The 21,994-nt window shown below is 44.9% G+C and overlaps 1 protein-coding gene across 11 annotated transcripts in view; it reads right to left on the bottom strand.

The window, feature by feature from the left end:
• The window catches only part of MBNL3 (muscleblind like splicing regulator 3), a 92,060-nt gene that overhangs the window by 13,272 nt on the left and 56,794 nt on the right, over positions 1 to 21,994 (bottom strand). For all 11 annotated transcript variants that reach the window (XR_014952422.1, XR_004148308.3, XM_077786507.2 and 8 more), the window contains 4 exons: positions 19,460 to 19,624; positions 11,385 to 11,585; positions 9,724 to 9,960; positions 2,068 to 2,218 (listed from right to left, as the gene is read on the bottom strand). Coding sequence is in view for 9 of the 11 variants with exons in the window: in XM_077786507.2 (XP_077642633.2) it covers positions 2,068 to 2,218; positions 9,724 to 9,960; positions 11,385 to 11,585; positions 19,460 to 19,624 (754 nt within the window). In the remaining 2 variants the exon portion in view is untranslated. The remainder of the gene's footprint in view (positions 1 to 2,067; positions 2,219 to 9,723; positions 9,961 to 11,384; positions 11,586 to 19,459; positions 19,625 to 21,994) is intronic.

Genomic DNA, 21,994 nt, shown 5'->3' with positions numbered 1-21,994 from the left:
AGTTTAAAGAGATCATAGCAAACCAAATTAATTCTTTAATTCTTTAATTCTTGGGTAGTCAAGAAAAAACTCCTACCACCTTAGTATTAAATGATATGATTGATCCCAGAAATCAGGGTTGTTTGAGATTTTTTGGGTATTGGGTATGCTGATTTATTTCTGATTGTGTCAACAGAAAACAAATTGCTCTTAGAAGAATGAATGTCACACTCATGTTAAAATTGACTTTCCAAAAGCAATTTACTCCCACAACCAGAGACTACGATTCAAAGTCTCTAGTTTAAGCTGAAAGAGGCATTTATTTTTCTGGACTCAAAAAAATTGCAACGGTGATGCCATTTTCAAGAGACAGCCTGACTCCCCCCTGCCATGGCAACCCATGATGCTGATCTTTCAACAACTGAACAGGAGATACTAAGAAAAGCAACCACTCCCTTCCCCTCCCCACAGTGAGAGCTGCGACGTGCCACCTCTCTGCTTTACCTTCCTGAGCACAGCCAAGGCCAAACCCAGACGATGTGATGTGTAACATAAATTATACATCACAGATCTGTCCTCTGACTGGAAATTTGCTGCTCTGCCCAGCATTAATGTCTTCAGACAGAGCAGGTGCCAGTAAGCAGCCCTGTTATGCATCAGCCCTGTGTGTAATTTCATTGCCACGAGCCCGGTGCCCAGCACAGAGAGGGCTGGGCACAGCTGATTTATGTTGCTCCATCAGAAATGCGTGTCCTTATGTCAATTTGGGCAACTGCAACCTTGAGGAAGAGCAGTGTATAGCCAGCTGGGGACTTGGCATTCTCCAAGGTGTCCATGTTTCCTACCAGAGCTGTGGTAAGGTCAGTTCAGCCCAGCCCAGCCCCTCCAACGCTTTGCAGAGCACAAGGTAAAAGGCTACTACCCCCTCTCTCCACATGAGAATCCACTTCCCTGGAAGAACATCTTGGTAGCTGCTGAGTTCGGAGTGTTTCCAAGGGCTCTCATAACAGAAAGGCCACACGAGCACAGGGTTTAGGACTCTGCTCCCCAAACCCACACTCCACCTTGCCCTCAGGACCAGATTGTCTCTAAAGCTTTTCCCCTGACCCCAAAGAACAACAGTGCCAAGGTGCAAAAATCCAAGTGTGTTCACCTCCAGGGGTCAGCCCAGAGAAACACTCTGTATTTTTGTAAGTATCATCTGACAAGTAAATACAGCATTAAACATTAAAAACACAGGACATTAATTTTCCTATGATACTCTGAATGATAATAATGATACTAAAATATGAGCTATAAACTCTGGAATATTCCTAATTCAGCCACTTATAATACTTTCCACTCCAAGCAGGTTTTGTTTTCCATTTGGCTGCAGTTAATTGGCCAGCCAGAAGACAGTCACATCTGCCACATTAATATTTCCAGTCCTATAAGAATTACTGAACTGCATCTTTCAATTTAACTCTGAGACCTTAAAGGTACAATAAAAGCTGGGAGTTAAATTGCTTTTAAAAAGCTTAGGGAAACATACTAGTCAAAAGACAAGGAAGAGAGAAATATATGCCTTTAAAGAGGATTATATAATTTGTATTTACTAAAGACTAACCATTCCCTCTATAAACATCCCAGCTGCTGCAATATGTAGGTCAGTGAGATACAAGCTCAGGGAGGTGCCTACAGCCTCAAGAGAGCAGGCATAGAGGTCTATAGACATTTTAATGTGAGTCCAAAAGAGCACTATGCAAGAATCAAAGAATTAATTTGGGATTAACCAGTTGAACCATAAGGAGGAAAAACAGAAAGAATGAATTCAAGAAACATGCAGACATTTGTCTTAGTTTGACTGCTTAAAAAAAACCCAAACCACACAAAAAGGGCTAAGAAGGCTCTTTACATGTGAAAAGCTCTAAATTGTAATAAGTGGAGGGAAAAAAGTCAAACAACAAATGTTAATTTTTCATCCATTTTTAACATGAAACTACACACCAATATTCTTTTGCTAAAGACTCTTACAAAACTGCTCATTAGCTGAACACCAAGGTCATAAAATAAACAACCATGATGATAGGAAAGCAAGGACACACTTACCTGTAGGGATGAACGTAGGCTGTTGCAACTGCATGTTGGCTAGAGCCTGTTGGTAGTGGAAAACGCTTGGGTTAAAGACTGTGGTGGCACCATTGTTTTTTTCAAGTGCTGGCCTCTTTGGTAAAGGTTGAAGTGCACCAGGCGGCAGGGCCTGTGGATAAGGGAGTCATTAAAGACAAGTGGAGTAAATAAAGGGGCCCAGATGTAGGTCAAGCATGCAATAAATAATAGGGGGTCTTGGCTGCAAATCACCTGCAACTCTATCAACTTAGCGAGACAGGAAAGAGAAGAGCAGCTAAGTCACAGTACGTGTAGTAGGCGAAACAACAGCTTCACTAGGTAAGCAGTTAGTAAATGCACCAGGAGGAGGGGCAGAGTCCAGAAAGAGGAGGGATGCTAAGGAGCTTTCCAGCAGGACCGACTTGGGTACAGAGGGAGAAAAAAACCACTGGGAAAAGGAAGGGGAGAGGTGATCACCTGGACAGGATGCTACAAAGAGCAGTTGCAGGCAACAAGCATTAAAAACCCCAAAACAAACAGGAAAAATACAGTAGATGACTATTTAAAACCTAAGAAGATTAGCATAAGCAACAAATGCCATGGAAAAAAAACCGGATGCTTGTCTCTGGTTCAGCACCTGCCTACATGTATGTGTGCATGTGTGGAAGTGTGCACACTGTGCAGCCAACCCATGTGTCCAGATGGTAAAGCTGTAGCTGTTGTCAATTATACACATAACATTACATTCACAGTAAAATGCATTTCCACTTGTCAGTAGAGAGTCTGAGCAACATGGTCAAGACCAGGCCTGATTCTCCACTGGTTACACCAGAGGCACAGCCCACCACCAGCAGATTTGGACCAGATCCCACTTCATAGAAGGTGGCCTCCATCAGTCAAATACTGCTCACTCATTATTAACAGTGGAAAAAGCCATTGACAAATCCCTTCTTTTCATTCTATCACACCAACAGGCTTCTTCCAGCCCGTCAAACCTGTTTCATGATCAGACTTGGTAAAAAGCATTAACCCAACTCAGGAACTTTTCTCAGTGAGTTACTCATCATTCATCCAAGCATGTCTCAACAGCAAAGTAGTATGTCAGGTTCTTAAGAGACAGGAATGTTTCTAATGATTTACAGCTTTTCATTGTACCCAAGTAAGAAACCACATTTTTTTTCTCTACATTGTGATAGAAAAGGGTCCTTTTTAATTATGCCCCGCAGTCCTTTTGCACGTAACACTCCCATTGACGTCAATGAGATTTACGCACGTGGAAGTCATGCAGAATCAGGTCATTTCTGACTAGTTGTTAGTCTGTATCATGTAGCAAAGCAATGGCGGAAAAACAGGGTTATCACTACTACTTTTATTTTAATAGGTCACAAATGAATGGTAGGTAATAGAGAAGGTTTGGCTAATGAAGGGTTAAAACTACAAACACACAATATTCAGAAGGAAGGACACAAGTAAAGAGATTTTAAAGCTTTATGAAGATCAACACACAACAGAATGTAAGTGAAAGCTTGCAACAGTTTGTCACCATCCAGAAACAGGTTTCAATTCATTTCATTTGCTATAGGAGACTGCTCATCTGAGAAATGTTAAGCAACATACTTCCAGGCAAAACATTACTCCATCCTATCTCTACTCACATGGTTGCTTTTGGGCGGTTTTAATATTAAAAAAGGAAATTAGAAGAAATTGCCTTGCAAAACTGCCCTCAGACATGCACACATCCTTTGCCTATGCCAGTGGGCAACCACTCTCAGCATTAGGATTTAATCTTCCCAGATTTCTTCTGGCTGCTACCAAAAAACAGCACTCAAAGATGGGACAATATTCTCAGGCATAGACACCAAAATCTTTTACTTAAGATGCATATTTTAGCATGATGTATGAATTTCCATTTCTAGGTAAGCTTTCATTGGTATCTGTGTTAAATCTGCCTGTTATCTACAACTTGTCTATTTAATGATGGCTACGTGCACGTTCCTCCAGGCATGGGACAGATCTGCAGCTTACACAGTCTGGAGTAGTTTCATGTACATCACAGAGGTTTCACAGCTTTAGAACAACTGAAGAACTTGCTACTTAAATTCATGCTCCTTATGGTACCCAATTGCTAAATAATCCTTTTCAGGCACTTCCAAAATATGCCCCAGAAGAAGAATGTACTAATTATAGCAAAGCAACTGTGCCAGGCACATAATGGGCTTTTGACTCCCTGCTTCTTGACCAAAGGCTGTCACCACCCAAACCCCACAACAGCAGTGCCAAAAGCGGAACAGCTGAAGGCTTTGAGACTGTGCTGTCATGTCCCAGCACATCACAGGACAATTCCAAAGCACAGCCCTGCAGTCAGAGGGAGACACCAGAAGGCCCCAGGGATGTCAAGACACATCAGACTATCCCATCAACTCTCCAACATCACCCTCCCTCCTAACCTGCTGCAGCCCCTTGGGAGCAAGGGAAAGAAAAGAACAATGGCAGCCTCACTGGTGCTCCCTCAACAGCGGTCAGGTGGAGAAACACAAATAAATGCAATATTTCCAGAGTGTTCTAAAGAAACAAGTACTCTGCAGCAGCTCCTGTGCCACCTGATGTCCAGTTCTCCCATGTAGGCTCTGTGGCCGGGGGAGCTGGAACCCATCTTGCTCTACTTCTGGTTTGACCCAGCCCTGTCACCCCTCCACCCCAGCAGCTGCAGGAGTGTTCACACAGAATATGCAAAGATGGGCTCCTCCTGTTGCCAACCGATCTTATTTTAGATACCAAGGTGTAGGAGGGCCCAAGGAGACAGAACCATCTGGCTCCAGCCCTTCCCTGGGCCATGTGCTGAGGTAAGAGCCTCAGGCCAGGAACACACTCACTGAAGGTCCATCTGTAATGCCTTGAAGAGGCATCTAAAATTGCACATGATGAAGCTGGGCCAATACAGCTTCTGCAAGGGAAGCTGGCAGGGACACGAGAGGAAACAAATGTGCCTCATTTGACACAGGCTACAATTTTGTATCACTCTGGACCTGCAAGAGTTGTAGCAGCTCGCAGGGATACATTTCTTTCTTGCACCATGTCCTGGCTCTGAAGGATTCCTACAAGCAGAATATACAAAAAGCAACAGAGATTCCTCACCACCAAATTCTGAAGCTAGTGTCTCCACACTACAGCGGAGGGATTAGACTAAACCCTCCTAAGTAAAGAACTTACTTGATGAGTTTACCTCATCCAGCTGCTTGTGCTTTCCCTCTAGACAAGCTCTGACCACCACAAACACAGCAGCAGCTCTTGGGCAGTAACTTTTTCTGACTTTATTTTTTCCCTGTGTGTTTGTGTGCACACATGGGTATGCAATCTTTGCAAAAGGATCGGGCCATCTGCACCAATGAAAGGGTTAATTCAGTTCAGATTCGATGTGATAGTCCTGCACTGATCCAAACGAACAGTTTGGACTAATTAAATGCCAGGCAGCCTCCCATTTTTGGGCTGGGAAAGCCACATTCCTGCTCGAATGAACATCTGAACAAAGAGGCTTGTGCCACTTCTCTGCATGGCATGGAAAGCAATTCTTCAGCAAGACTGAATGATAAAAAAACACTTCATGCTAAAGTCAGAATTTCCCATGTGCTGGTTAACAAACCTCTCGTTATTTTTTGCAAGACAAGAACTGGATTAAATCTTTGCAACAAACAATTTAATTGCACCTCCAAGTTCCCCTCAGATCTCTATCTCCTGGGACCAGCTCACACTTTCACCCTTCTGCACTCAGAGAGGGGCTGGGTCTGCTGCCAGGCATGACAAACACAGAATGATCTGAGAGAGGGCAGAAGTAGCACCCATCCCCTGGCAGGCAGCAAAATCAAAGTGAGCAGTTTCCTCTGAAGATCATACATGCTCTTGTCACTCATGAAGGGCTCAGAAGAGGTGACATATTCCAACAAGTGGCTGTAAAACTTTTGATGTGTCAGAGCAGGAAGACTCATGCAAGCAGCTTCTCTCGTAGGGCTTGTTCAGTAGGGGAGTAGTTATGGGCTCTCCCACTCTCTGCAGGCCAGGTCTCCTCAGAGGGGTGGCTCTTGGGGAGGGCAGTTGTGCAGGTCCTGCCTGCACTGGCTCTGGGGCTGTGTCTGTGACAGCCATGAGCACAGCGAGTGAGAGCTGTGATGTTTTTCACAGCATCATTCCACCACTGCTGGCAGAAGCTGGGCCTAGCAAGGTTTCCTACTGCAGCTGCCTAAAACTCTGATAAGGAAGCCTCTTGGCTGCTTAAAACCAAAAATAAGTCATTGGAGAGGAAGGGGAACAGATGAGCTTCTCCTCCCTAGCTCTGGGAATGAAAAGCAACATCAGCTTGATGGTTTCACAGCTCTTATGTGTTCTCTCTTCCTTCTCCCTGCTATAGCTGGGCAACAGATGCTCTCTTTTAAAATGTATTGTATCCCTTATTATTTGGGAAAACAAGAAAGCATTTTCTTCTATGGAGGCAGGACTGACAGAACTGTGAGGATGGCCTTTGCCTCACTGTCAACATCACAAAGCCAAGTAAAATATATTATTTGAGAGTCATAAAACAATCAAAGACAGCATATATGAAAACAGCTTGCAGGCAGAAGCTCGGGGAGCAGATCCCATGCTTGAGACTGAAGCGAAAGGCACCCAGAGTGAGGTCCCTTTGCTGACACTATCCCACTGGGGAATGGGGGATGAACCACAGACAGAGCCAGCTGAAGGGACGGCCATCTCCCCAGCTTACTCAACACATGAGCCAAGTCCCACACTGAACCTGCCCAGATCCTGTGCAGGATGCTGTTTAGCCCTCTTCCCCCTAAATCTCAGTTGTGCTCATTACACAGAACACTCTTGTGCAGGGCAGTTACCAGCAAGGCACTGCCAGGCAAGGCTGTGATGTTGGGAATACAAAGAAAAGTTACTGGATCTGTCCCACAACTACCCAGACTTCTGACATTTAGAGCACACTGCAGACCTAAAGAGCTAAATTCCTAAATTCTCCCTCAAACATTGCATCTTGTGACTCCAAAGCTGCCAGTGTTTGGAAAAAACACTTCAAAAGCCAGAGCTGCCTCCCCCTGAGATTATTCACTGTCTCCAAAACACATCTAGGCTTCAGGAGGCGAAGCTCAGACGTTAATGGGGCACAGGATCGGCATGTCTGAACGCACACTGAACATTTCTGGCTGGGATGGGCAGTCTCCCCGGGCACTAACACTACAGACCAAGAGCAGGAGGCTTTCATGCAGATTAAGATGGTTACGTGCAAAGCGAGAAGGTGAAAGGTCCAAGTACCAGGTCAAAGGTTGCCTCGAGCGGTCGCTTCAGTGATCTGACAGCTGGCTGAGTCTTAATTAGCAGGCAGCGAGCACATGATGGCAATGGGCCGGGGAGGGGGATCAAGCACAGTAACAAAAACAGCAAGCAGAGGTGTGTCAAGAGAGAGCAACAATTTGGGAAGGCGAAGAGAAAAAAAAAATTAAAAAGTGAATGCGTTATACAATATATTAAAAAGACGAGGCATGCACAACATGGGGTGGCTGGGTAATTACCTGGCCTAGTGGCAAGTCAGTTACTTTGCCTCGGTAAGTTTTAAAAGTAAAGAAATGTCATCACAGGACACGTGCTTTGGAGCTTTGTCACATCGGCTGGCACAGCAGGGCAGGAGCACCCAGGGATCAGCACCTGCACAGGGACTGGCACTGGGCTCCAGCCCTCATGCTGCAGCTACACAACATGCAGAGGCCAGCAGAGCACTCGTGGAGAGGAAAGGACCACTGGAAAAGGAGGGAGCTTCAAGCACATGCTTAAGTGCTGTCCTGAACTGGGGACAGAGCCTTACCCAGTTCATCCAGTGCTGCACTGACTTCAGCCAAGCAGGAGTGAGTAAAGCTGCTACTTGTGCACATCAAGTAACTGCAGGATTGGGTCCCTCAGAAATGCTCAATTTAGATTTGAAGTAATTCTAAATCTGTTTTAGAACATAGACCCACCCTGGCATCTGTTTTTCCCTCCAAGAAAATGGAGCATCTTTCTTCCCTTTGATAAAGTCTTATACCTCAACAGGTACAGTAAATGCATCAAACCTTGAAAAGTCAATGAATAATGTAGGCTGTTTTGGTAGCAGGGGTGATGCAACAAGCCATCAATAAATATTTTAAAGGTTCTCGTTAACAGCATACAAATAGGGTTAATTACATTTTTAAGAGAAGCCAGCTGGATTAATAAAACATGCATTGGCTTTGGTTAAGTAGCAGTGTCCTAGATAATTAGTGAAAAAGTAAAGATTCAATTGTGAAGAACACAAGAGTTTCATTTCAGAAGGTTATTTTTCAACAGACCTGGACTCTTATTTCAACAATAAAACAGTAAGAAAATGAATAAATAAACTCTGCAGGACAAATAAATACTGCAGTATAAATTAATTGTTCAAATTACATTGCAGGTAATATTGATCCTACAAGGAGAGGGCACTTCTTTAATTTCTAGAACTGCCCTGGCTCTGCATTAAATTTCATTATGAATTAAAAACAACCTTCTTCATTATCTTAAAAAAAACCCCAAAAAAGTATTTAGAAAAATTTTAGGGGCCTTAATTCTAAATCAAAGAGGAAGCAAGAGCCTTTTTAATAGTAATTAGAAAAATTTTAAGAAATCATCGAAGAGATGGAAGGAACCTCTAGAGATCAGCTAAAACTGCACCCTGCTCAAAGCAGGATCAACTACAGCAGCTTGCTTGAGACTCCATTCAGGTTCAGATACAGATTCTCAGTATCTACTGGGATGGAGAATCCTGTTGTAGTGTTAGAGCTTTCTTTGGTAAATAAGATTTTCCTTATGTTTAAATGGAATGTCTTGAATTTCAATTTGTGCCCATTGCTTCTAATCTTTTCATTGGGCACCATAGGGAAGAGTTTCCCTCCACCTTCTTTACCTCCCACATGAGGAATTTATGCACATGGCTAGGATCCCCTTGGCCTCTTCTTCCCTCCCCAGCTCTCTCATCTCTGGAATTAACAGGTCCCATTAAACCAAACTCAACAGAATGGCAAACATTTATATGAGCTAGGGGTCATCTGGCGAGTCTTCCTTGACTCACATTCAGAACTGTAGATATAAGTAGTCACAATTCAACTTAAAATGCAAGTGGGACCATCTCTACCAGGCCCAAAGCATCAAACAGGTCAGGAAGCCAGCCTTGTTTTGTGTCTTGTAATTTCACTAAGTCTTGGCAAAGGTATCAGACACAAGCTTGCTAAACTCAGGCAACTGATATTATCTACTTTTTGCAAAGAACAGGCCAGGTTCTCCCTGAAGAGGATATATTGTGTATTGAGGAAGCTGAACTGACCCCTATGACTCAGCCAGGGAAGGTGTTGGGTGATGCTACACCTGCATTCATGTCACACCACGATGTCATGTCAGCAAATCACAGGGCTGGGCACCTTGTCCCTACCTGGTGAGATGTACTGTGCCACTGAGGGCTTCATGCTGTGGTGAGCACAGAGACAGGATGAAGAGATGGGATGCATCTTGCACATGCTCTCAGCTCTCTAGTCAGCCATTTACAAAGCTCTCTACTTTTCCACAAATAACACTTGGAATCTCTTAGCAATGGAAATGCAGCTTGAGAAGAGCTCTACTTACCATTGCAGCTGCAGCTGTCTGGTTCACCTGGTGTTGAGCTGCCTTGATTTTGGCTTGCAGGTGTGCAGGGGGATGAAAGTACTTGCATTTCTCCCTAGAGCATCGACCTTTGATGTAATCCATGCAAACTGTAACAGTATTTTCATTTGTGTCTATCATTGCAATATCTATAGGGTGAGCATAACGGCAATCATTCTCACCACGTGTGCAATTTCCACGCTGAAACTCTCGACAAACCTTAAAAGAAAGTTACATTTTTGAGCAGAACATGAAGTTACTTTTCATTCAGTATTTTCAACACAGCATCAGTTCAGTTGGCCACATTAAACCATGTGTATATTCTAAATCCATGCTCATCTCGGGTAGCACATATATCAACAGACACGGGGGCAACTGGTTCTACTCACAAATGCTTCAGGGGATGAAAAAAACACATTAACAAAGCCAATTACCAAATTCAAGTGAAGTACAGAATTTGTGCAGAATGGAAAGTGACCCCAGAAAATCAATGTCATTTTGACAAAACTTTTGCAGTTCAGGATTTCTCCCCTGCCTATAAAGCTTAAATGTTAATAACTCTGCCATTTGTGTCTCACCTGAATTATGTATTTGTTATGGAGCACACTCTTGGGCAAGATATTTAATTTTAAATTATACATGCTACTGCTATTTGCAACAACTACTTTTTCTTAAACATGATGTGTCTCTTTCATATAAATAGTCTCCATGCCCTTCACAATAAAACCCTGACCCTGGCATTACCTGACAGCATATTTGGTTACACAGCAATGTGTTTGAAGGTGTTTCCAAAATTACTAGTTGTACTAGGATCTCGCAGATCCTCCTAAGTTATGACCACTGAAGCATCAGGGGCAGAGGAAAGGGTTTCACAAAAAATCTGCAAGGTTTCTTGTCTGAGGAACTGAGAGAAGTTGTAGAATAATATAGCAAGTGACACAGCTCACGTACCAATGTGCAATCAGACTGAGTGTGGGGAAAGGTGAGACATCAGCAAGGCAAGATAAAGTACAAAACAATGTGTTTTGAAATTACACACTTCTCTGCTATCTTCCCATGTTATAATTTACACCTGCAGGGGCCTCTGAATTCAGGTCCTCAGCCCTTATCTCCTGCAGAGTCTCTGCTTAGGGTTTGAAAGACATTTACAACTCCTCCACCATTAAATCCCAGCACGTCCAGCCAACTGAGGCGGGAGAGACCTCTTTCCAACACCACACACTCTCCACTCCCATCAGTGTAATGCTTAAAGCTTTCAGTAAAAGCTCAATATGCTCATCTCTGGAAAATGGAAACGTTTGTTATCTCCAAAACACCTCCCACCCAACGAAGTTTAAGAGCAGACCATCTACTTGGTTTTTTGGGTTTTTTTTAAGCATAGCAGATCATATACAAAAAATCAATCCTAACCCTGCTCTAATACCTACTAATACCAGACAAGTGAGTTTTCCCAAATTTCCAAAGATTTGGGAAAAGGCCCCACAAAAGCATCTAGTCTGGCAGAGAGCAGCAGCCCTGTGCTACGAAAGCTGCAAGTTCAACTCTGTACTGTGCTGCATCAGGTCATTTTAGCAGAGAGCAACAGCTGGGACCACATGTCATGTTCATCCCTGTCAGCAGTATTGTATCAGAAGTCCAAATACCTCCAGTTTATCCGTACGCATCAGTTTCTGCCCAGCAGAGCCTCCCGGTACTGTAACAGTAGGATTTCCAGAAACCAGGACAGGAGTATTTGGTAAAAGCTCTGCAGGAACTAAGCCCATCCCAGGAGAAACATGACTCAGGTAGGGACTAAAAGCCATTGTGGGGCTTGTTGCAAGCGATGGAGTCACAGGAAATGTTGTCTGTGTAGAGAAAGAAGAAAAACAAAGTATTAGTTAAAAAGCTCTGTCTTGGATTTCCCATCAAGCCTTGCATCACACTTCAATCCTTTTAGACAATTTGATTAGCCACATCAAAATGCTGTGCTCTCCAATCTATTCATTTATTGCCATTTATTTGCAATCCATTTGCTTCTCCTGACTCACAGATTTGTGACTCATCCTGAATACAAGATATCTTTATTTGTCAGATCAAAGCATATTGATGATCTTTATAGTTTAATGACACAATTAAGAATTTCATGCCAGCAATTAGGGCAGGCCCCAAATTAAACAGACTTCTCATTCCTAAATATATGTCTCAGCTTCTTTATGCCTACACTGCAATGCTGTATAGAGACTCCAAGGTAAACTGCAGCTTCAGGACCTGGAAGCAGGTAACCCTATTAGCTGCACTGCTGCATCCACCATGAGCCTGCCCTGAGCTCCATGTTAGCATGGCCAGTGGGCCTCAGGTTAGACCAAAAGCACCATTCAGTCAGGTGAGCTACCTCAGCTGCAGTATGCTTGGTTGGTCAGGCATCCTGCACATCAAGGGTTGGTTTCAGAGTGTCAGAGTCCAGGCAAAAGCCATTTTGCAGAAGGAACTAAGCCTGTGCTCTATGTGAACGGCAGCAATAGGACACCAAACTCATTAATGTCACAACATGCCAGATCTCATGGCTTTGGCAAGAGCAAGTGAGTCTTGGGCTTGGAATAGCAAGGAGAGAGTGTACCAGATGAGATGGCTCAAGTGGACTAGTGCAAGGTCCAAGACCCCACCTGTGCTACAAGGAGCCACGTTCTCTTTGGGACAGAACAACAGGCCATAAAGATCTTGACCACTTCAAGTCTCTACATTGTGTTAGGCTGGTCCTCTGAGTGCAGCAGAGCTTCAGTGCTGGGGGCCAGAAACACTTCCCTGACTGAGCTGATCCAGCAGCCCTCATCTGGAAAAGGAGCTGCTCTGCTGGCAGGTAGGTGAGCACAAGGCTCCTAAGCCCATGCTCAGTTTAAAGTCTGGGACTAGCCCCTGTAGCCAGGGAGTTTGTGAGGTTTTAAAGCACCAGATTCAAAGTATTCTTGGGAATGAAACTAATTCCAGTTGATGAAAATCTCCACCTGCCCCCATTGAAGATCACAGCATGCATGGCAGCACCCTTGCTCCTATAGCAGGGGCTTGAACACCCCTCCGGGAAATGCAGCCTGAAACTTGCAACCATTTTTATTTTCCCTCCTGTCATCTGCTCCACTGTGAACTCTGGGCTCCGGTTAAAGCTACTCATATTGGCAGGTGTCTATGACACCATCCTTGGAACCTACTGCCTCTATTTGGCAATAAATACAAGTGTGCTTACACAATTGCCTGGGGCAGGTTTTTGGCCACACACATCATTCCCTCCTTTCTTTTGTTTTGGTACTTCTAGTCCCGTGAACTTCTAAAAGAAACCACATATGGACAGAGTGTGTTCCTCAACAGCACCTTCATCCTGGTGCTTTCATACTTGGCTTGTTGTGATGTGGAAGACGTTAACCCACAGTAACACCAGCCAAGTGTCCTAACCCAGCTTTAGCTCAACAATTCTCCTTCCTAAGGCCAGTGACAGCAAGCAGCTCCCCAGCCAACAGGAAAGGGAATCACTGAAAGAATATATCCCATTTTCTCCTCCTCAGTGAGGAGACACAACTTCCTGCATCAGTGGTGCTGGATACTTTAAATGTAGCAGAACCAAATAATTATTTTTCTGGGAAGGATTTCCAGTTTTCCTTCTTTGTCAAGCACTGCTTCAGCTGTTGGGAGACTTTGGCCATTAAAGCCAGAGATCCCCCAATCCATAGCCCTTTATTAAATAATTTTCTTCTCTCTTTCAATTATCTGTAGATCCCAGACATTTTATACCTTTGTTGCTAAAAAACCTCTTTAGGATTTTCAAAGCTGTGACTCCCCGAACACTTTAGTGAGAAAGAAGCATCCATTAGACTGTTTTCTTTTATGCAAGTACCAGTAATTACAATGGTATCTGCTGAACTTCCATCACCATTTGCACCATAAATGCGATTTTAAAGAGCTTCTCCCACCTGGCCAGTCTGCACAGGTTACAGTGGGGTCTGACCTGTTATCAGCATGTGTTTCATGTACCCGTAGTAGCCCAAACCTTGCAGTACGTGTGGCTTGCACAAATGTGTGGGCAAAACTACCTTATGTTTTTCAGCACCTAATACAACAGAAATATCCTGACTGAGTAGATGTGGCACAAACACTGCTCTCCAAAATGCCAGGAGATCCTTTAAAGCAAGCTTCTCCTGCTTGGCTGGGCTCAAATACAGCCAAGGCCCTCCCTGGTTTCTGAGACAAAGGGAAGATGTTCCTCCAATTACAGAAGGAAGGATTTGTGCTGACTGAGAATGCTGGGGCCTTGCAACACCTCACACTGAGTGAATTCACCTGAAACATTCACTAAGAGATGATATACCAACCTCTTCACCACAGCTACTACAAAGGTAGCAGGACCTGCTCCCTGAAACACAATCCCCATCTCCCTCAGAAGCAGTCCCTCTTCTCACTGGGAGCAATCAGCAAGGGCTAAAGGATCCAAACCCAAGCTGAAGCAAGTGCAGAAAAGATGTGCATGAGGAACAACTGAGTAGTACAATCCACCTGTGATCCTGGAGACCTGCAGAGTGATGCTCATAGGAGCAGGAGGAGTTTTTATTGCTGCTGCCGTTTGTTCACCCCTTTTCATGCCCCGACATCTGCTGCTGCCTTCCCAAGGTTTCACAAGGCTCCTTCTGCCTGCCTGCACCATGTGCCTGCTTCCCCGATGGGAAGTGCCAGTTGTGCTCCACACCCTGCCCGCAGGCTGGGGCTGCCGCTCCTCGCAGCCAAGCGGGTGCACAGCCAGGGAACAAACAGACCTCACTCAACATATTAAACCTACAAGAGCTGGGTTTTAAGGCTGGAGTGTGCGAAGCACTCTGAGAACTGCGCCTTTGTGAGCTGGCACCAGGGAACTCTGTATTTATTGTGGCTGATGAGGGGAAAAGATGGGCTGTGCTCACTGCCAGACCCGGCTGCCTGTCTTGGATTGGGAAATCCAGTCTGGCTCATGCATCAGTACCAGTAATAGGGATGCTGCCAGCCAATTCTTTCCTCTACGTCTGTGCAGGTCCCCCATGTCCTCAGGGAATGTGAGAAAATTTCTTCCTTCAGCCAGAACCCAAATGTAATTTTTACTCCAAACAGCGCTGCCCTCCTCAACGTGCCTCCTGTCCACCTCTTGTGACAGCTTTTGGCTGGGATACAGTTAATTTTCTCCATAGCAGCTGGTACAGGGTTGTGGTTTTGATTCGTACTGGAAACAGTGTAGACAATTCAGGGATGCTTTCCTTGTTTCTGAGAAGTGCTTGCACAGGGTCAAGGGCTTTTCTGCCTCTCACCCCACCCAACCAGCAAGTTGACTATGGGGGGCAGCACAAGGAGTCGGGAGGGGACAGAGGACAGCTGACCCCAACTGACCCAAGGTATATCCCAGACTGAATGGCATCATGTTCCTGATATAAAGCTGTGGGAGGCAGAGGAAGGGAGGGACAGGAGATCTGACAGAGCAATGTTATGGCTGTACACTAAAAAACCATACTCCCAACTTAATTGCTGGTGTGCTTTAGGACAAAACAGAGGGATTGAAAGTATCAGCACTTACTCCTGCTGCCCCCCGTTAAAGTTCTTGCTAATTCAGGAAACACAGAGACAGGTTTCCTTGCAAATTAACTTTTATAAATCATAGGACAAAGACACTACCAGTAACTCCTGTACAGAGAGAAGCTGGTTACAGTGCAGCAGCAAAGGGTTGAGGCTGGTAGCAGCTCACAAGACTGGTTTACTGAGTATTTAAATGCTTATAAGAATTGTAATAATTTAAAAAAGCTGGAATGGCTGTTGTGAGAACACATCTCAGGGGGAGGGTTGCCAAGGACTCTGACAGCTCTGAGCTCCTCACAGACCTCAAGCATGGAAGCTGTTGGGTTGAAGGTGTGGGCAGAGAGAAGGAACCATCCCAGGGAGGGACATTTGTCATCACTGGTGACAACAGAACCTGGAACAGCTGATTTTGTTAACAATTCAGAAGTTGCATTCAATTTGGCTAGAGAAGAAACACAGAGTGGGTGTGAAGAGGAAGGCAGAGAAGCGGTTGGTGTTTTGTCAAACACAAGCACTGTTTCAGCCAGAAGTGTTGATTCTGAGTTACCTCAGACCCTAAAAAAGGGAAAGCCTGAAAATGAGAGGCCCACTGTAAATACAGAGGTGTTGATAGCCTGAAGGAGGAGAGACAGGTCGCTGCTAAGAAGCTATGTATGGAAAGCACACAAACAATGGCAGCTTACAGTCTGGAGATAGAAACTAAAGATGAAGATCTCATACTGACAAGATTGTCAAGTACATTTTTAATATCAAGGTTTCCACTGTCAGAAAACCCAAAAATCTGCTTTCCCCTCAGTGTAATTGCATGGGGCTGGCTGGCTGCAAATACACCCTCCAACATGAAGGCTGAGCATGCTGGAGTGAATCCAATGGGCCAAAGCATCCAGCTACCTACCACCACAGATGCTCATTTCCCCAACCAGACTGCAGAGACACCCTCCTAGCTCAAAAGATCTTTCATTTGTGGGTTGCTGTAGTGTAAAAGACAGGTGTTAACACCCCACAGCACTGTCTCTTGGCAGATACCAGCTCCTGGGTGGGCCAGGATACCTGCTTATTCATTCCTAGCATGCCTTTGACTAGAAGCTGAGATATAAATCAGGCTTTTGCTATGTGGAAAAAATACCTGTGTAAAGCACCTCTTGAAATTGGCTCCAGCACTTGCTCCAAGCATCACTGGCCAAGCAAGTTGCTCATCCTCTGCTTTAACCCCTCCATCAGCACCAAGGAGTGGCAGCAGGATCCTGCTGCCCCAGAAGGGGACAAAGGGCTGGGTTAAAGTCTGGGCTTCAGGGACATGGGTGACTCAGAACTATCAAGATAGTCCTGATGAAGAGCTTGGAAACAAAGACAGGAAACAGCTTCCCTAGGCAGTACAGAGGCAGCTGCAGAGGAGGAGTGGTGGCAGGTGTGTCACCACTGCTGTGCTCTGTCAAAGGCTTGTTCAGGCACTAACAGGAAGCACTGGGCAAAACAGTGCCCTGCTCCACCACATCACTTGGAGCCTGGGCTAAAGCACCTCCATGGTCAGTTCCAAAAGTCTGCCCCACACTGCTGCAAAGGGACAAAGCAGGATGGAGAGGGTGGGGACTAGGCCCAAGGTGCAGCACTTTTTGGGTGGTCTTGCACTGGCAAACTCAGGACACAAAGTGACCATATCTGAGACACCAGACATAACATTGACCAAAGCAGCTCTTCCTATCAAAGCCAGAGCCCAGCTCATAGGCAGACACCATTTCAGGAAGCCTGGTGAAAAGCTGCTCTGTCAAGTGCTGGTTTGGTTTGGATTTGGTGGGGGTTTTTTGGGGTTTTTTTTGTTTGTTTTTTGGTTTTTTTTTTTCCTTTTCTAACTCAGTAGCTTTTCTGGTGAAACTGCACTTCAAAATATCTAAGCATTCAGCCACTGTTTGGAGCTATTAAGTAAGCTGTTTCAAATCTCTTCTCTGGCAAGCATCCCAATTAAGCAGGCATCCCGTTGATCAGCTTTCTGATCACATGGGATTTGTTCTGCTGCTGCATCAGATACAATACTTTCTGCTTTGACAAATTTCATGTGTACCAGAAGGAGGCCCCACCCTTCTCATTTAGAGAGAAAAAAATTCTCAAAGCCAGCTTCCACTGACAGCATCTTCTGGAAATCAAAGGCAGTTGAAAGAGCAATCTCTTGTTTGTCCTGAAATTGGTGTGGAGCAAGTTGGGCAGCAGGAATCAGACCAAGAGCTTGTTTAGTCTGAGTAAAGTGTGGGAAAGCACGAAGGGAGCAGTCACTGCAGAACAAATTTTTATTTTTCTTCTTTGCACATGTCTCCCTCATGGCACAATTTAAAAACTAGGGGTTTTTCTCATCAGATAAGGTTACTTCTGAAATGAGAGCACTAACTAGACAAACCAACATATTCAGTCTCAGAGGCAATTTAAAAGGCAGGAGTAAAATTTAGGAGCATAACGGACCTGCAAGATTGCAAAGTGGGAAGATGGGAACTTTCCAAAAAGGAAATCCCAAAGATGCTTTGAATAGCCAGCCAAAGAACATCCACCATGAATTCCCCACAGAGGAAAACTCCAAATAGGAAGGGTTTGCTTTTGGTACAGGGCTTGGAAACCAATGTCACTATTTTGTGGGAATTCAGGATCCTTCTGATGTGGACATACTTTCAAGCTCCACAAAAAAGAGGTGTAAGACTACAGCAGCTAAGAGCCTAAGGTACAGCACAACTAAAGACTTTCCTGTGGCAAATTTTCTCTTCTGTCTCAACTTTCCATCTTCAAAATGGGAAGAATAAACAGCATTTTCTTATAGGGCAGGATAAAGCTACTAGCAGACACGCAAGATGATCAGCATGATGGCAAATATGGAAAGCCTCTCAAACCACAGGAGGAATATGCCAGACTGAGGAAACAGCTGAGTCTGGTGGCAGACCACCATGATGAAGGGACACTGACCAGCTTCCTCTGCTGAAACAGGGAAATCTCCATCACAAGCTCTTACACCAAACATCACAACAGCCTCCAATGAGGAGGAATCCTTTACTGTTCTCTGGTGAGAATAAACCATAAACACCTGAGCTTTTCAGCTGGGGTAACAGATGCTGTGTCCCACATGGGCAGAGAGGCCAGGCACTGTAGGTGGGACACCAGGAGGCCAAGTTCAGGCTGGTTCACAGACTTGACTCCTTCAGGCTAGAAGAGCTTGTCCGAAGAATCTGGCCAGCCCTCCCGTGTGGCATAGCACAAGGAGCCTCACCCAGATACAGCACACGAAGTGCACATTGCCCCAGGAAAGATACTCAGTCCCAACTTTAAACTGAGAACTCCTAATTAACTCTCAGTGCAGCTTATTCACATCAGCATTGAAGAGCTGTTTCAAGACCTCTGACAGTTCTTAAAATATACATTGTGACAGACTAAAACTCAGCTGACAAGTGTCATCCCCTCCCAGATACACCAACCAGTAGACACAAGCTATCCTCTCCCTGGCGTAACAGGGTTCTCCAGCCTGAAACCTGTTTTAAATGACAAGCAAAAGCAGGGACAAGCAGTGAAGGCTTCTCTGAACTACCTGCTCTGCAAACATCTATCTGACACAGGCTTCCCGTCCTACCTGAAAAGAAGCAAATTCTTCCTGTTCTTACTCTAAATCAGCATTACTGTGAGAAACAAGTGACAGAGCTGTGACATTAGTACAACTCTCTGCTGGGACAACTGCAGTGAAATGGTTTTACTCCCAGACATTAAATAGGACTGAAGTCTAGGTAGGATTAATTTTCCCCAGTTTTAGTCCAACAGTGCCACACAGCTAATCCAAGGGAACCAGCATCATCTCAGTGCAAAACAACTATCCACAACAGGATCCACTGGAATTGAGCCACTCAGAACTTCTGGCATGTATATCAATTAACTAGTCAAATAAGCACCCAGTGGTAAGACCCTTCCACTTGAAACCCTGAATCTCACAGCTCCTCATTTATCAGAGGAAAAGAGAGACACAGCTTTCAAGGAGATGCAAAGGCAGCAGCAGACACCCCTCTAGAAGATTCTGCCCAGTTCTGTGCAGCACAGACAATGGCCTGAGCTTAGCTACAGGGCTGGGGCCTCTGTGAGCAAACAGGGGAGGGACAGGGAGCAGTGTGAGCCCGATGGGCCCAGGGCTGTAACTCACAATTGGCTGTAGCTGCGCGCCCGGTAGCATGAACTGCATCTGCTGAGCAAACATGGCTGCGGCCGTCTTCTGCTGGATCAGGTTGTTGCGTCCATTTATTTCAAGTTGTGTTTTTAAATGTGGGGGAGGGTGGAGATATTTGCAGTTCTCTCGGGTACACCGGCCCTAAAAAACATAATGGAACAGCATTTCAGTGAATGTAACACCCAGGGCAGCCAGAGAAATTTAATTAAGGATTGTTTGGGTTACTGGAACAACACAATCATTGAGGCGGAGGCAGCTTGGTAGCTACTGTGCCTCTTTTGTGATTTTTCTATAGTAGGTGAAGAGAAGAGCAACATGACTTCTCCTGCAGTAATACTAACTGAATACTATCAAGCTAAACCAAAAAGTCAGGCTTCCTGATGTTAAAATGATTGTTGTAAGAAAAAATCCCAAACAATCTAACACAAACACCAATACTTTCAGAAGCCAATGGCAACAGTTCCAGAAACAACAACAAAAATTCCCTGTGGGTTGCTTTTCCCCTCCTTACCAACACCAGACCACTTAATTGGCCCTGACAACCAGACAGAAGAAACAAAACTGTCTCCACCACTTCCCCAGCTGCACTGGATAAAACTTTAAGACAGCTCTGTAAGGCAGCACCTCTGGTCCACAACATGTGGGTACCCCAAGATGCTGAGAACTGTCAGTCACAGGAGGAAGGACTTAAATTATTTTCCCCCTTCATCCTTTCATTTGTCAAAAGTGATGTGTGTTGCATCACTGACTCCTTCCTCCCTGCAATAAACATAAGCACTGGCCACACCAGTGGCTCCTAAAAAGCAAGAGATCACTGATGAGATCCCTGCAAGTCAACTGAGATCATCACTTAAAAAACATGTATAAGTTGTGCCTTACTTTAATAGTGTTTGCAGGTAGACACAAGAAGATAAATATCACTAAATAAGAAAGCTAGTAACAAATGTTGTCATTAAGATGAAATAGTTCTTGAAAAATATGTTTTTTTCTGTCCCCTTTTCCTTTTGAATTTCTTCCTCGAGAAACAGAAGGCATAAAAAAAAACCATTAAATACTTAACATAACTTCATGCAAAACTTGTGACTTTTTTGAGGAACAAATTCTTCTGAGCTATTCAAAGCCTATTAAAATAAGGCCAGACCTGGAGGCCACAGGGCTGTTCCATGACAGATAACTAATAATGGTTCCTGCAGCCACCAAAGGCACAGGACCATTTATTACCCAGCCTATGCCAGGCACAGTCATCAAGGGCTGGACATAGAGTTCTCAGTCTCAGAGTAATTAAATTTGCTATGCAAAAGGGGCACACCAGATAACCCCATGTACCTGCCCCTGTTAGCAGGAACACGTGCAGCAGAGCTGTAACCCCATAACCAGGCCCACAAGGATACAGCAGTTACATACCACTCACCCAAGGAACCTCCTGGGATCAGCCCATGATGCATCTAGGATACTCCCCTGGGGATTATTTAAATCTTTGCAAACATACAGGTGCAATCAGTGGACAGTCCAAGTACCACTGTAAAAAGCCAACACTGTGACCCACTGCAGGGGCTGGTTTTGAATCCCCAGCTAGGCTCCCCAGCATGCCAGGCTGCTGTAGAGCAGCCTGATATTTCCAAACTTTACTCTGCCTCCCTTTCTGGTGGGGATAAAAGCTTCAATGGAGAAAGGGCTGCAGAGCTTGACTGCAGTTTAAAAGGGGCTGTTTGACATGTGTCATGGGAACAGGCTCCTCTCTTATCTGCTCCGAGGAGATCAGAGTTAAACAAAAGGCAAATAATTAAATGTAAGAAGTGATGGGCTAAAGCCAGTGGGACAGGAAAAAAACTATTTCCAAACTTTAGCAGCCTGGCTTGGTGGAATGAAACTCTCTGCCCTGTTCCTAAAAGAGTCCAGCGGCTCCCAACAACCCAACTCAAAACAAAAGAGGCTTTTTAATGCTATTGTTTTGGCTTCTCAGCAATCCAACAGCCCCAGATCCCAAGCAGTGAATTAATTGCTCACAGGCCCTGAGGACACGAATCCTCATCACCAGACACTTTCTCATATCTGTGTGAAGTAAGGATAAAATGGCACCACAGCAGCTGGCTGGTGCTCAGACACCCAGTGCCACTACAAAGGAAACCACTGCAATAATCTGCAAGGAGAACACTGGGCAGGTTTGGGTCATCCTTCTCATGCTTCGTAGGACCAGGCCTCTTTACAACCTCTCCCATCACCTGGGACCCAGCAGGAGTCCAGGGTTCAGCCTCAGAGCATATCTGCAGTGTCCCACCTGCACAGCTCCTGCTGACCAGGAGCAGACCCCACAGAACCACAGGCTGCCCATGGCCAGGCAGCTGCTTGGTCCTAAGCTCCAGCCTCCATGGGCTCACACATCAGCCTCAGAAATTCCTCCTGACTGTAACTTGGCACAAGTGCTTTGGGTTGGGGAAACACTTATTTCTACCAAATTTGGAATAAATCTGTGTAGTTGTTTCTACACTGCAGGAATGGAGAAGATGAAAA

Source organism: Lonchura striata, chromosome 4A, assembly GCF_050655825.1.
Source record: "Lonchura striata isolate lonStrDom1 chromosome 4A, ASM5065582v1, whole genome shotgun sequence".
NCBI classification, from domain to species: Eukaryota; Metazoa; Chordata; class Aves; order Passeriformes; family Estrildidae; genus Lonchura; species Lonchura striata.
Note: the sequence above shows the minus strand (reverse complement) of the source record. Positions and strands in the feature narration are given on the sequence as shown.